Raw genomic sequence first — 16,809 nt, 5'->3', positions numbered from 1 at the left:
AAGTCATTCCAACCGCCCCAGGCATCCAGCACACCTTCTTGGTACTCCACTAACGCTACTCGTAATGGTCAGCCACTCTCTGAAGAGGTTGCACAATGACGCAAACGTCTGAGGATACACACAGTGTTTAAATAAGAGCTAAATGTCCTGACAGGTTGTTAACCTAGCTGGCAGCATAATCAAGGCCTCAAAGTCACGCCGCCTTAATATTCCCTGGCCTTGTGTGGAGATCTAACGTTAATCAGAAACACACACACGCGTCACACACATCTTGTGACTGACCCAGTTTCCCTGCCCTGACCCTACTCACCCATAGCCATTCACAACACTGCTAACAGAGCACATTGAGCTGTCTTAATGGGATGACTGACGGCTGGAAAAGACTCGTGTTCAGTTTGATTTGACCCCCTCTCTTCCTTTCTGTCCGTTCAGCTCTGCAAGCCTTGGTCTCCTTCTCTCCCTCCATCCATATTCACAACAGCCCTATCCTTCTTAGTCTCCCACCCTCTCTCTCGACAGAAGTCTGATCTGTGGCCTGAGGGTTCAGAGGGGGACCGAGGGAGGGAGGCTGGAGGGAAAGAGGAAGGAACATGAAAGGAGGGAGAAAGCGAGGAGAGGGAGGGGTGGATGAGAGTAACGCCAGGGAGTGAGGCAATGATCTGGCCGTTCCTGCTATCAAGGGAAGGCGAGAGAGAGAGAGAGAGAGAGAGGAGAGAAAGATACAGTCTTTATTAACGGGGCTCTGGAGTATTCTCTATTCAGCCATTCCTTTTTATCCCTCTCACTAAACATGTTCCACTACTTGCCTACACACACAAAGCACATAAATAAGACAGCCCACTGAAGCAGATAGACAAACATACATTCATTCAAACACACACAGTAAATTGTGCAGTGTCCCTGTGGTGGGAGAAGGGCATTACGGCTGGGGGTATCCATCAGGTCTAGAGGTTGACCCGACTAATTGGCATGGCCGTTTAATTAGGGCCGATTTCAAGTTTTCATAACAATCGGTAATCGTCGTTCTTGGATGCCGATTATAGTCGATTACATTGCAATCCACGAGGAGACATCATTGTGCATGGCAGGCTGACCACCTGCTACATGAGTGCAGCAAGGAGCCAAGGTAAGTTGCTAGCTAACATTAAACTTCTTATAAAAAAAAAAATCAATTTTAACATAATCACTAGTTACCTACACATGGTTGATGATATTACTAGGTAAACTAGCTTGTCCTGCGTGGCATATAATCAATGTGATGTCTTAATTTATCGAATCACAGCCGACTTCAACTTCGCCAAACGGGTGATGATTTAACAGCGCATTTGCAAAAAAAGCACAATCGGTGCACCAATGTACCTAACCATAAACATCAATACACAAGTTTATATTTTTTAAACCTGCCTATTTGGTTCAAAGAAATTCATGTTAGCAGGCAATATTAACTAGGAAAATTGTGTCCTTCTCTTGCGTTCAGTGTAAACAGAGTCAGGGTACATGCAGCAGTTTGGGCCGCCTGGCTCGTTGCGAACTGTGTGAAGACCATTTCTTCCTAACAAAGACAGTAATTAATTTGCCAGAATTTTACATAACTATGACATAACATTGAAGGTTGTGCAATGTAACAGCAATATTTAGAGTTGCCACCCCTTGGATAAAATATGGAATGTGTCCATATTTCACTGAAAGAACAAACATTTTGTTTTTGAAATAATAGGTCATTAATATGGTCAAATCCGGAAACTAAGGCTCGTATAATGAAGTCTATGATTTGATAGAGCAGTCTGACTGAACAGTGGTAGGCGGCAGCAGGCTCGCAAGCATTCATTCAAACAGCACTTTCCTGCGTTTGCCAGCAGCTCGTTGCAATGTTTGAAGCACAGCGCTGTTTATGACTCCAAGCCTATCAACTCCCGAGATCAGGCTGGCAATACTATAGTGCCTATAAGAACATCCAATAGTCAAAGGTATATGAAATAAAAAAATGGCAGAGAGAAATAGTCCTATAAATACTATATTAACCTCTTACATCTATGGGGGCGCTATTTCATTTTTGGATGAAAAACGTTCCCGTTTTAAACAAGATATTTTGTCACAAAAAGATGCTCGACTATGCATATAATTGCTACCGTTCGAAAGAAAACACTCTGACGTGTCCAGAAATACAAAGATCTTCTCTGTGCGTGCCCTATAACGTGAGCTTCAGGCAAAACCAAGATGAGATGGCATCCAGGAAATGACAAGGATTTTTGAGGCTCTGTTTTCCATGATCTCCTTATATGGCTGTGAACGCGAGAGGAGTGAGTCAACCCTTTCTGTCGTTTCCCCAAGGTGTCTGCAGCATTGTGACGTATTTGTAGGCAGATCATTGGAAGATTGACCATAAGAGACCACATTTACCACGTGTCCGCCCGGTGTCCTGCGCCGAAATTGGTGCGCAAAAGTCACCTGCCAGTATTTTTCCATACGATACAGAGAGTAAAGCAAGCTTCCACGAACTGCATGTCAATGAAGAGATATGTGAAAAAACACCTTGAGGACTGATTCCAAACAACGTTTGCCATGTTTCGGTCGATATTATGTAGTTAATCCGGAAAAAGTTTGACGTTGTAGGTGACTGCATTTTCGGTTCGTTTCGGTAGTCAGACGCAATGTAGAAAACGGAACGATTTCTCCTACACACAGAAGCTTTCAGGAAACACTGCGCATTTGGTATGTGACTGAGAGTCTCCTCATTGAAAACATCAGAAGCTCTTCAAAGGTAAATGATTTTATTTATTTGGTTATCTGGTTTTTGTGAAAATGTTGCGTGCTACATGCTACACAAAATGCTATGCTAGCTTTGCATACTCTTACACAAATTAGTCAATTTCTATGGTTCAAAAGCATATTTTGAAAATCTGAGATGACAGTGTTGTTAAGAAAAGGCTAAGCTTGAGAGCAAATGCATTATTTTAATTTTATTTGCGATTTTCAGAAATCGTTAACGTTGCGTTATGCTAATGAGCCTGAGGCTTTAGTCACGATCCCGGATCCGGGATGGGGAGTTTCAAGAAGTTAACTACAACCTAAAACCTCTTACCTTGGAATATTGAAGTCTCATGTTAAAAGACACCACCAACTTTCATATGTTCTCATGTTCTGAGCAAGGAACTTAAACGTTAGCTTTCTTACATGGCACATATTGCACTTTTACTTTCTTCTCCAACACTCTGTTTTTGCATTATTTAAACCAAATTGAACATGTTTCATTATATATTTGAGAGTAAATTGATTTCATTTATGTATATTATTAAGTTAAAATAAAAGTGTTAATTCAGGATAGCTAGATAGCTAGATAGCTACACACACACACACACACAGTGGGGCAAAAAAAGTATTTTAGTCAGCCACCAATTGTGCAAGTTCTCCCACTTAAAAAGATGAGGCCTGTAATTTTCATCATAGGTACACTTCAACTATGACAGACAAAATGAGAAAAACAATCCAGAAAATCACATTGTAGGATTTTTAATGAATTTATTTGCAAATTATGGTGGAAAATAAGTATTTGGTCAATAACAAAAGTTTCTCAATACTTTGTTATATACCCTTTGTTGGCAATGACAGAGGTCAAACGTTTTCTGTAAGTCTTCACAAGGTTTTCGCACACTGTTGCTGGTATTTTGGCCCATTCCTCCATGCAGATCTCCTCTCGAGCAGTGATGTTTTGGGGCTGTTGCTGGGCAACACGGACTTTCAATTCCCTCCAAAGATTTTCTATGGGGTTGAGATCTGGAGACTGGCTAGGCCACTCCAGGACCTTGAAATGCTTCTTACGAAGCCACTCCTTCGTTGCCCAGGCGGTGTGTTTGGGATCATTGTCATGCTGAAAGACCCAGCTACGTTTCATCTTCAATGCCCTTGCTGATGGAAGGAGGTTTTCACTCAAAATCTCACGATCCATGGCCCCATTCATTCTTTCCTTTAAACGGATCAGTCGTCCTGGTCCCTTTGCAGAAAAAAATCCCCAAAGCATGATGCTTCACAGTAGGTATGGTGTTCTTTGGATGCAACTCAGCATTCTTTGTCCTCCAAACACAACGAGTTGAGTTTTTACCAAGAAGTTATATTTTGGTTTCATCTGACCATATGACATTCTCCCAATCTTCTTCTGGATCATCCAAATGCTCTTTAGCAAACTTCAGATGGGCCGGGACATGTACCGGATTAAGCAGGGGGACAAGTCTGGCACTGCAGGATTTGAGTCCCTGGCGGCATGGTGTGTTACTGATGGTAGGCTTTGTTACTTTGGTCCCAGCTCTCTGCAGGTCATTCACTAGGTCCCCCCGTGTGGTTCTGGGATTTTTGCTCACCGTTCCTGTGATAATTTTGACCCCACGGGATGAGATCTTGCATGGAGCCCCAGATCGAGGGAGATTATCAATGGTCTTGTACATCTTCCATTTCCTAATAATTACTCCCACAGTTGATTTCTTCAAACCAAGCTGCTTACCTATTGCAGATTCAGTCTTCCCAGCCTGGTGCATGTCTACAATTTTGTTTCTGGTGTCCTTTGGCAGCTCTTTGGTCTTGGCCATAGTGGAGTTTGGAGTGTGACTGTTTGAGGTTGTGGACAGGTGTCTTTTATACTGATAACAAGTTCAAACAGGTGCCATTAATACAGGTAAGAGTGGAGGACAGAGGAGCCTCTTAAAGAAGAAGTTACAGGTCTGTGAGAGCCAGATATCTTGCTTGTTTGTAGGTGACCAAATACTTATTTTCCACCATAATTTGCAAATAAATTCATTAAAAATCCTACAATGTGATTTTCTGTATTTTTTTTTTCTCATTTTGTCTGTCATAGTTGAAGTGTACCTGTGATGACAATTACAGGCCTCATCTTTTTAAGTGGGAGAACTTGCACAATTGGTGGCTGACTAAATACTTTTTTGCCCCACTCTGTGTCTGTGTGTGTCTGTGTGTGTGTATGTACACATACATATACACACACACACACACACACTACAGTGATACAGACTGGGTTAAAAGCATGCAGCACATTACTACTACTAATTATTATTAGTAATATTATTATAATAATACTGATACAGCACACTATAAATCATCTCTCCTCACTGTCCGGAGAGGGTAAGGATAGCCACCATGACAGCCACGGATACACATTACAACACTATGGAATAGAGAAGACAACTACAGTGACTAGGGGAGGATTGTAGAACAAGGAGTGTTTCCAGAACATATAGCAAGGATTCCTGGATGCAGTTTATCCACTACGGGACAAAAGCTTTTGCCTGATATCCACGACTCCATTCTCTCTGATACCTTTTCAGAATTCAAGTCTGGTCTGGTGTGTTCTCACACTGGCCTTTACCGACAGACCACCCAGGACTCTGTGTGTGTGTGAAGCTGCTGACCAGCAGAGCCAGGCTGAGGCAGACAAAGGAGTGGGCTCATTCGGGACACAGGCCCTGGTCAATGGAGCTCTGATCCAGAGCCAGCCAGCAACACTGGGCCAAACCTATACCCCAACCACACTACACAAGCCCAGTCAGAGAGAAAGGACCCACTGGCAGATGCATCGTCTTTGCCTCTCCCTCTCTGTGGCTCTGGCATGTCAAATCGCTGACAGATCAAACACCACCACTGTGTGGGTAGTTTACATTTCTACTAAATCTAGGCCTCAGCTTTTTCCAGATGTGGTGGCCATTTTAGAAGGTGTCTGTCCACCTGTCTAAATATTCATCCCAATCTCATGTCTCAACTCCAGCCTCTCTGTTGCCATACTCTCTACATTCCCTCCGGGCATCTCCCCTAATCTGTAATCCTAATCTGTGTTATTGAGAAGTGATGGATAAACAAATAGAACAAAGGGAGAGCCAATAGAGGAGTGTGTGACTGCGGGTGCTAATGCCGCAAGCAGAGGGGTAAAGATGAGCTGAATGGCAGCAGTGGACTTTGACCCTGTGTTTACCGGGGTAAACGCAATATTGACCTTGGGTGAATTACAGTTCCATAGAGAACAGGCTTGGATTGCAGCCGTGTCAACAACAACAACAAGAATACCTGGCCTTCACCGAAACCTGCTAACCCACCAGGTCAGGACTACACCTCCCACAGATCCCATGACCATCTCTGGGACCAATACACTACCGAGAGACAAGGAGAGGAGGGGCGATTCATTTAGAACGAGGCAACGAGACTGTCAGGGTTCAGACTCCAGACAAACCCGGCTGGGGCCTGAATGGGTGCTGAGGCTGGATCAGGCTGTCAAGTAAGAGAATCAGGACACTGCAGAAACCAAGGCCGAGAAAATGTGATCCAGTAAAAAGCAGGACTGTCTCCCTGCATCAGCACAGCTCCAGGGCATGCGTGTCTGTCAGCGGGGGCCCAGTACTAAATGTTGTGAACATGCTCGGTCAGCCTAATGATCCCTCAGACTGTGGCCGAGACCCCGGCCAGTATGGACAGACCCCAGGCTATAGGAGGCACTCCAGACACGTTGACTGGCTGTGTGCACACCCGATAGGGACACTACTACACTCACAAGGTTGACACACACACACTCATTCACTGTGTGTGTGTTGCCTCAGTGAGCCCACATCTGGCTGCCACTAACTCAGGGTTTCCCCAAACTTAGTCCTCAGGACCCCAAGGGGTGCACAGCTGATTCAAATAATCAACTAATCATAAAGCTTTGATCAGCTGTGTAGTGCTGTGGAGTAGAGGTCGACCGATTAATCGGAATGGACCGATTAATTAGGGTCCATTTCAAGTTCATAACAATCGGAAATTTAGCTGGTTTTATTTTTTTATACCTTTATTTAACTAGGCAGGTCAGTTAAGAACACATTCTTATTTTCAATGACGGCCTAGGAACGGTGGGTTAACTGCCTTGTTCAGGGGCAGAACGACAGACTTTCACCTTGTCAGCTCGGGGGATTCAATCTTGCACCCTTACAGTGAACTAGTCCAACGCTATAACCACCTGCCTCTCGTTGCACTCCACAAGGAGACTGCCTGTTACGCGAATGCAGTAAGACATGGTAATGCAGCTAAGACATGGTTGATGATATTACTAGTTTATCTAGCGCTAGCAACGCTATGATTTAACAAAAGTTAAAAAAAGCTTATCTTATAAAAAACAATCAATCATAATCACTAGTCAACTAAATTGTCAGTCAGGGTATATGCAACAGTTTGGGCCGCCTAATTTGCCAGAATTTTACGTAATTATGACATAACATTGAAGGTTGTGCAATGTAACAGCAATATTTAGTCTTAGGGATGCCACCCGTTAGATAAAATACAGAACGGAGAGCGTTTCAAACATCACTCGCTCTGAGACTTGGAGTAGCTTTTGTGGAGCGATGGGTAACGCTGCTTCGAGGGTGGCTGTTGTCAATGTGTTCCTGGTTCGAGCCCAGGTAGGGGCGAGGAGAGGGACGGAAGCTATACTGTTACACTGGCAATACTATAGTGCCTATAAGAACATCCAATAGTCAAAGGTATATGAAATAGAAATGGTAGAGAGAGAAATAGTCCTAGAATTCCTATAATAACTACAGCCTAAAACTTCTTATCTGGGAATATTGAAGACTCATGTTAAAAGGAACCACCAACTTTCATGTTCTGAGCAACATGGCACAACTGCAACATGGCACATATTGCACTTTTACTTTCTTCTCCAACACTTTGTTTTTGCATTATTTATTTGAGGCTAAATTATTTTTTATTGATGTATTATATTAAGTTAAAATAAGTGCTCTTTCAGTATTGTTGTAATTGTCATCATTACAAAAAAACAAAAAAAACGGTATCGGCTTTTGTTTTGGTCCTCCAATAATCAGTATCGGCGTTGAAAAATCATACTCAGTCGACCTCTACTGTGTAGAGAAGCACAGCACTTGCTAAAATATGCACTTAACACGCATCAACAGACCACTTGTGGTGTGTGTGGGGAGATCTGCTGTAGTGTGCTTAGACAGAGACACTGCCTGCCCGGCACCAAACCATTCTGAAATCCCCGATTGTGGAGAGCTGAGAGACTCAGAGCATTTTGGTAGAATGTTGACTCACTTGTTTCTGGACAGGAAGCCCACACCCAGCTTGAACTGTGAATTTACAGTTGGTCTGAACAGTCCCTTTTCCACAGTCTTTTCCTAAATCCTCCATCTCACACACCGAGAACAGGAAAATCAAATCTCTCTGTATTCCTATTAATAGCGCCATAGTATTGAGAGCAATGGGTGTCCCAGTTCCATAGACTCACATACAGAGCAGAGAACTAACTACCTTACCAAGTCACCTGACCAGGGAAGCAACGCATGAGTCACTACCTCAGGTGACTGACTCCATCATGGACAAATGGAGGCGACTGGCTGGAAAAAACCGCTCACCCATCGGACAACATTAATCAGATTTTAAAATATATTCCATCTAAATTTTGCCCAACCATTTAAATAGGCCTAAGCTCATTTCAGTGGAAAAACATTGAATTATATGACTTGCTTGTTTGATCAGACCGTATCAGAAAGGCCTATTTGAATAAGATCAACTGACAGATCATCAGTGTTAGTCATTGACGCCGTGTATTTGAATGAGCCTGTTATAAACAGTGTCTGTAGAACGGTTCAGTCAGTGCTGACAGGCGGTAGGCAGACTAGCGTGCAGAGAGTTGGCACTGTTGATCCTGATGAGATAGCCGGGGGGGGGGGGGGGCTATTTGGGGAGAGAGGGGTTTTGCATATGTTTTTTGCAGAGCTACAGTGTATGAGGCTTGTGCCTGTAGGGGTGTGACTGCATCAGCCAAGATGATGAGCGGGGGAGTGGACATGACTCGGCTACAGGGGAGGAGTTGAGTTTGACCTCTCAGCTTGCCTTAAAATGATGGTGGCAGTATCTGTTGGTTCAGTCAACAGATTGCATTCTGACCTTTGACCTAACTAAGACGTTGTGCCATGCAGGGTTGTGTCTGGATCAAAAGGAGCTTAAGGGGGTGGGTGTCGCAGGGGGTGCAGTAAATTGTTAGTGCGGCAGAATTTTTTATTACTTCTTTTAGAATTCTAAGCCATTTCCCTGCAATTCTACACATTTATGTTAATGCATTTTTGTATTTGACCTTTATTTAACTAGGCAAGCCGGTTAATTAACAACAAATTCTTATTTACAATGACGGCCTGCTTACCTATGGAGCTGAGAGACATTTTAAAGCCATTTTCCTGCAATTCTACCATAGAGATGAGACAATGTTGCTGTTATAAAGCCAATTTTCTGCAATGTTATGCATTTTGCCATGGCTAATGCAGGGTTCTTCTGCTAAAACATCAAACCTACACTGCTAAATCAATTCTTTTTGGAATGGTCAATTCTCCCTTACCGTCTAGCTTTCATTGATTGTTAGTTCTCAAAGATTCAATTATTTAAAAAAATATAGGTTCATAATCTTTTCTAAAAAAAAAATATTTTACCTTTATTTAACTATGCAAGTCAGTTAAGAACAAATTCTTATTTTCAATGACGGCCTAAGAACAGTGGGTTAACTGCCTTGTTCAGGGGCAGAATGACAGATTTTTACCTTGTCAACTCGGGGATTTGATCTTACAACCTTTCGGTTACACGTCCAATGCTCTAGACACGAGGCTACCTGCCGCCCGTTCTACATACTTTATATATTTGCGTTTAGTCGCTTCAGTTTACACTGAAAGCATTTTTCCAGTCCCAATTTAATTAAATAATTTTAAACAGGAGGCACAATAAATCTTAATCTTATCCTCCAGGGTTATATTTTATAATATCTGGAACATGATTTGACCTAACCATAACCAATTTCAGAAAGGGGTACTAAAATGTAAAAAAATAAAATAAAAAAATTGACACAATTTGATCTAAAATGCACCTTGAAGGAATGTCACTGATGAGATGAGCCTTGCTTTCCCTTTTTATACATGCCATTTTCTCAAGTCTTGTTATTTTAACCTCTACCCTACAAAAATAACACCATACCCAAATCAGACTCTCACGCAAATTGATTTTGTCCCCCCAGACCAAACGTGATCACGACACGCAGGTGGAAATACCAAAACTCTGAAACAATTATATTAATTTGGGGACAGGTCGAAAAGCATTAAACATTTATGGCAATTTAGCTAGCTAGCTTGCAATTGCTAGCTAATTTGTCCTATTTAGCTAGCTTGCTGTTACTAGCTAATTTGTCCTGGGATATAAACGTTGAATTGTTATTTTACATGAAATCCACAAGGTCCTCCACTCCGACAATTAATCCACACATAAAACGGTCAACAGTATAATTTCTAGTCATCGCACCTGCTTCCAGACTTTTTCTTCTTTAGACTTTATATGGTGATTGCAAAGGAACAAGATAAATAAATAAATACAGTATGGGGATGAGGTAGGTAGATAGATGGGCTGTTTACAGATGGGCTATGTACAGGTGCAGTGATGTGTGAGCTGCTCTGACAACTGGTGCTTCAAGCTAGTGAGGGAGACATGTGTCTTTAGCTTCAGAGATTTTTGCAATTTGTTCCAGTCATTGGCAGCAGAGAACTGGAAGGAAAGACGACCAAAGGAGGAATTGGCTTTGGGGGTGACCAGTGAGATATACCTGCTGGAGCGCTAGCTACGAGTGTATAACCTGTAGCCAGTGGGTGTATTACCATGACTGTACATACCATGCCATTACCATACCATGACTAAAAGGTGTATTACCATGACTGACCAACCTCAGTTCATCTTTCAAATTACCCACATGGGTATAACCAATGAGGAGACGGCACATGGGTATCTGCTTCTATAAACCAATGAGGAGAGATGGGAGAGGCACCGCAGTACCTCCAGGCTCTGATCAGGCCCTACACCCAAGCAAGGGCACTGCGTTCATCCACCTCTGGCCTGCTCGCCTCCCTACCACTGAGGAAGTACAGTTCCCGCTCAGCCCAGTCAAAACTGTTCGCTGCTCTGGCCCCCCAATGGTGGAACAAACTCCCTCACGACGCCAGGACAGCGGAGTCAATCACCACCTTCCGGAGACACCTGAAACCCCACCTCTTCAAGGAATACCTAGGATAGGATAAGTAATCCTTCTCACCCCCCCTTAATGATTTAGATGCACTATTGTAAAGTGGCTGTTCCACTGGATGTCAGAAGGTGAATTCACCAATTTGTAAGTCGCTCTGGATAAGAGCGTCTGCTAAATGACTTAAATGTAAATGTAAATGTAGAGGCAGGACTTGCACCGCATTCAGAGTCACAAATAGAACTGACTTCTATTTTAGCTCCTGGCAACGCAGATGCTCGTTGGCACGCGCGAGCAGTGTGGGCGCAATGATTGAATAACATGTATGTGTAAAAGTATTTTGAAACACGAGCGGTGTGGTCAGCATGTAAGCTAGGGCTGGGCGATTTGACCAAAATATCATATGCCATTTTTCAAATTTGACGGTATTTTATGTTTTTGATTAATTCAAGTTGAAAATGTACTTTGAGTGTGACCGACCCTAGGGTGGCAACACATATTCTAGATCAAAACACTTGGGTGAACTTTTGGAATCATGGAAATATTATGTTTATTATAATTCTATATTTAGAATAGAAATAATAGTAGTCACTTTGAATACAATGTTGTTTGACATGACAACGAGTGAAAATGCCATGGATGAGTTATTGTGACAGGGTAGGAACCAAAGTTATGTTACGCGTTTCCTAGGGGACCCTATAATTTTTTTGCTACATTAAATATTTATTCATATAGCCAACATATTCATGCTTCGCCTATTCCTCTTTGATTTAGAAGACACTGTTGCACAAACAACTTGCTGATTTAGGCCTGCACCAGCACTAGCCAGCTAACTAGCAATTAGCATTAGTGGCTAACACAATTTAGCTTAAATTGCTAAGAAAATACAAACTAGCTGTTTACAGATGAAAGAAAGAAACTAATATTGTAATTATACAACACTTGTGGATTTATATTAAGATCAAATTGGAAACATTGTTGCATGTGCCGCATTGCCCACAGACTGAACGAAAGTGTCCCGTGGTCAAGCAACAACAAATGCACTCCTTGAGTGACATGGTGTGGGACTAGGTCTGTGTGGAAAGCGGCGTGGAGAGAGTGAGAGAGAGCGGAGAGGGATGACTCAAGTAGCGGAGTAAACTATAAAAATGGACGCCACACTGCATCACATTTAACAGACCAAACACCGTGATAGAAGGTAAAATAAAAACCCAAACCGGTCCATGCACCAATACCGGTATATAGTAAAATACGGTATACCGCCTTGCCCTAATGTCAGCTACGGCTTATATATAGAAAATCAGTAAAACTGAGTCCTAAACCAAAAATCCAAGGCTGTGACATTGAATGATCTTTTTAAAGAGCTTTTATCAAGTTAGCTTATCTACGCGTTCCGACATGTTACCTTGCACGTTAAGAGTCGATATTTGAGTTGGAACAGGACACAAGAGACTTTGTTTTATTCTTCTTTAGGGCCTTATGTGCACGCTTCCCCTCCCTGAACCAGCCCTTCTTCCAGAGTTGAAGAAGATCACAGGTTTCTCTCTCCCTACTCTCCCTGCGAGGGGTTCTGCTTTTCAAAGAGGAGAGGAACTTATCTGTGAGCTTCTTCCCTGCTGGGCAGAAACAGATAAATCCTATACCCTACTGCCTGGGCCGCTCACACCCAGGTACACACGTTTGAAGCCACAGAGCAGACGTATAGTGGTATTTATGCCAATGAAATATTGATAAAGCAGGCAGGCAGTGTCCTTGCAGAACGGGTTGCCCATAGGGAGAGAGAGAACATCCATCCAAATGAAAGAAAAGTATAGGCACGAGTCACAGACACAGGGTAGAAGGCACATATTGAGTATGTGATTACCTGTATACAGAATCTCCCACACAGGAAATCATTCCATCAATATAACAGAGACTCCCAGAACGCAGAAACACAGACGCACACATTATCATCTGTCTTGCACACAGTCAAACAAATCCAATATGCACACAGCCATGTTTCCGGGCTTGGTTAAACCAGGTTTGCATAGTGTGTACAGTCAGCACTATGGTTATGAATAACCTACTATCTGGCAAAATCCCATCTCCTGCAGTTAACATAACCCTTACAGTGAGGCCCCTGGTCCTCAAGATTACTCATCTGTTTCGATAGCTAGGAGGACTTGTCAAAAATCTCTGAAGCATAGTACTGCATTACTAACAGGCAATGTCAACATATTGAAAGCAAAACAGATAAGTATCCCTAATCTCTTAAGTCTCACATAACATTTCCTGTCTTTACCCCTCAACCTCAGGTGCCCCCTCCTCCTGCAGATCCCAGCCCCGTCCCACTATAATGAAATGCAGGACGGCAGACAAACTAGCATCTATGACCCAGCTTCTCCACAGCACAGCCCCCATACAATTACACAAGAAGACAGTTTGTCAGGTAAGCAAGTATTCAGCGGTTGCCGAGGGAACCGCACGCTGCAGCCTTGACTACCCTGGCTGCCTTCACCTGAACCAGACTGGAAAAACTGCCGCCCGTCACGGCTGGCCTCGTCTGGTTTAAACAAACGAGAAGGGTAGCCAGTGCCCAGAAGGGGAATAGGGAGGTTGTTTTCATGTCTGAGGAGGAGAGCGCTGATGCGGAATAGCAGCTAAGACAGACAGACGCTCCCTGGGCTCAGAGGGGAGAACAGGCAGCACAGCAGGCCTCTGACAGAGCACATTTTTATGGGAGTGTCTGTCTGACGGAATGTGCGCTGCTTCGGGGCAGCGTGCTCACGATTTTCCAGAGAACACGGCGGCGGTTCTGCTTAATCTTCAGTTCACCTGATTTCTAGCCAGAACACCCAAAAACAGTTTACATGAATATGTACGGGATAGTTTTATTTTAGGATCTACATTTCAATCCAAGGTCAGGGTTGTCAATTTCATCTCCATCCTGTTGAACAACAATAAATAGGGCCTTGTTCTTTCGCAACAGGGAGTATGAGGAGTTCAAACCCATGGGCGTGCAGTGCACACAAGTATCGGCATCTCTGATGTCTGGTAATGTGCGCCATCATCTCTCACCAGACGCTCCATCTATCGACCCAAATAGATTACACCCATTACGACTCCACAAGGCCTTCTCAATGTCCAGTAGACAATTTGTAACCCCCCCCCCGGCATTACTTGGCTGAGAGTGTGTAGAAAATGCCTATGCATCCTTCTCTCACCACAAAGGGTGACCCCGCCCACATCCTCCACTAGAGTAATACAATGTGCACTCTGCTCAGTGCGCTCTGGCAGCAAAAGTAACAGACCTTCAAATTACACAAAGAGGGACCACATGAGAATATGTGATTATTATAGCCTTGGCCTATCCTGTGTGCAAAAAGAAGTGGGTACAGGGATTGTGTGGTTCAGCTTGATTGACAAGAGTGTAAGGGAAAGGGAGATGCATTCAGTTGTACAACTGACTAGGTATTCAACTGAAATGTGTCTTCCGCATTTAACCCAACCCCTCTGAATCAGAGAGGTTCAGGTGGGCTGCCATAATTAACAACCACGTCTACCATGCCCGGGGAACAGTGGGTTAACTGCCTTGCTCAGGGGCAGAATGTCAGATTTTTTTTACCTTGTCAGCTCGGGGATTCGATCCAGCAAACTTTTGGTTACTAGTCCAACGCTCTAACCACTTGGCTACATGTGCCATAAAGGTAGTGTCATTTCCGTTGACAGCATAAATAACAATGAGCTACACAAGACAACATGCTGCAGAACATGTGTTACTGCAGTACTGAGTGACAAGAGACTAAACAGACAAGACCACAATAGTAGAGTGACTGTTTTATATTACACTTGCTAGCCTGTGCGTGCACACAAAGCCCTCACAGATGGATGGTGTGACATTGTGTTTACTTTTTAAAAAGTATTGACAATTTCCCTTAACGTGTGAAGCATGGCTCTGTTCCCTTTGAGTTTTAAATCTTCCACACCCTGATAGATTACACTTCCTTTCCGGAGTAGCTTGTGTGAGCTGCTAGTAAACAGTGGATTTTGATAAGGCACTCTATTGCAACTGAACAACCCCAAATTATTGTTCCAACCTGAAAAACCAAGATGCTTAGCTTGAGTCAAATTGACACTGACACAAATTACACCAGGAAGTTCTGGCTATGAAATTCGCGATGGTAACGAGTCACATGTTTATTTCTGGATTTGCTTGAGAACTGAAACTAACGTTAGCAAATAACTTTGAAATCACGAACATACTCAATCTCGCTAGCTAGAACTGAAATGAACAATTTGGGCTAATCTAGTAAAAAAGATTTCAGAATGCAATGGAGTAAAAGTTCATCTTTAGTGACAAGCAAACTAGTTAATCATAATTTATCGCTGTATGCCATCAATCACAATCTGACACTGACACTGGTCTTATATTTGGCTTATGGCAATGCTAACGACAGTTCTGTCTTTGATAACGTTAGCTAGCTAATAGGACGTTAACGCAGCGAGCGAAACTGGCTTGTTTGTGGTGAAAACAGGAAACACTTCGTTCAAGCATTGACATCTGTGAAAATCCAACGTGGCAAATGTGAAATAAAAATATCAGAATTTAAAACGTCTAGTTAGCTAGATAACTTAACTAACTAGTAAACCTAATTAGCTAGTGAGCTAAACGTTCATCAACAAATCAAAAGAGCAAGCTAGCTAACGTTATTAGTCTTTCTCAATCACATCCACACAGACAGGTAACGTGCTATCGAGCTAATGTTAGTTAGCCTACCTGCCCCGGCATCACAAATCATTAAACACGCTAAAGAAAATTGTATTGAAAATTGAATGTATAATACACAAACAGAAGCAGGGGACTGCGAATTCAAATGTTTGGTTATAAATATTTGTTCCCTTACCTTGTCCAGACAATTCACTTTTTCCGTGGGGTACACGATTGTGCCACATCTGCCACACGACGGATTCATGTTTGAGGAATGCTGTGTAGTCGGATAAATTAAACGATCAAAACAAAAATATATGTCAAGTAAAAGTGTTCTTCCCAAACAATACGGGTCAAGTTTGGCGGCTGGATTGATCAAATCCCGCAGATTGTTGTCGTTCTATCCGCACAGCTGGCTGTCAGTACACGAACTAGAGACGTAAAGCGCGGGCACGGCGCCTCTCTTTCCAATGCCGCGCTCCCGAGGAGAAAAGAAAGGGGGCGGTCCCACAAGGAGACGCTTGATTTCAGAGGCGACGTTAATAATTGGATAAATTCCGTGATCGGATATCAATCTATGGAGATCGATCAGCGTATACTATATTTGATACTGAAATCCAACGCAAATACGCAAATACTCAATGCTTTTTAGTTGGTTGATTCCATGGAATGCGGAACTAGATTTATCACACCACTATCACTGGTCGTCACTAGTTACCACAGCCACAAAGTCATAAATGCTTTTACCCAATGCTTTTTAGTTGGTTGATTCCATGGAATGCGGAACTAGATTTATCACACCACTATCACTGGTCACAAAGCCACAAAGTCATAAACTCCGCCTATTACTAAAATGTATATTCTTCCAATTTGATTTTTTAAACCTAAATCCAACCTTATCCCTCAATTTAACCACACGGATAACCGTATGTCTAACCCTAATCCTCAATTAAGACCAACAAACTCATTTTGTGTTGTTATGAATTTGTTTGATAAAGCCCATTTTACTTTGTGGATGTGCTATCTAGTGGAAACCACCATCACGGTGGAACAAGCGCACGACAACATCGTGAACATGCCATACAGA

The 16,809-nt window shown here is 42.8% G+C and overlaps 1 protein-coding gene across 1 annotated transcript in view; it reads right to left on the bottom strand.

Annotated features, from left to right (window-relative positions):
- LOC135555761 (LIM and SH3 domain protein 1-like) overlaps positions 1-16,418 on the bottom strand; it is a 43,705-nt gene extending 27,287 nt beyond the window's left edge. Inside the window, exon 1 of the mRNA XM_064988472.1 lies at positions 15,919-16,418. Within this exon, the coding sequence (XP_064844544.1) occupies positions 15,919-15,987 (69 nt within the window). The 5' untranslated portion in view covers positions 15,988-16,418. The remainder of the gene's footprint in view (positions 1-15,918) is intronic.
- Positions 16,419-16,809: the final 391 nt, after the last annotated feature.

The sequence above is a fragment of the Oncorhynchus masou genome, chromosome 15 (assembly GCF_036934945.1).
Source record: "Oncorhynchus masou masou isolate Uvic2021 chromosome 15, UVic_Omas_1.1, whole genome shotgun sequence".
Taxonomy (NCBI): domain Eukaryota; kingdom Metazoa; phylum Chordata; class Actinopteri; order Salmoniformes; family Salmonidae; genus Oncorhynchus; species Oncorhynchus masou.
This window is presented reverse-complemented; position numbering and strand designations above follow the sequence as displayed.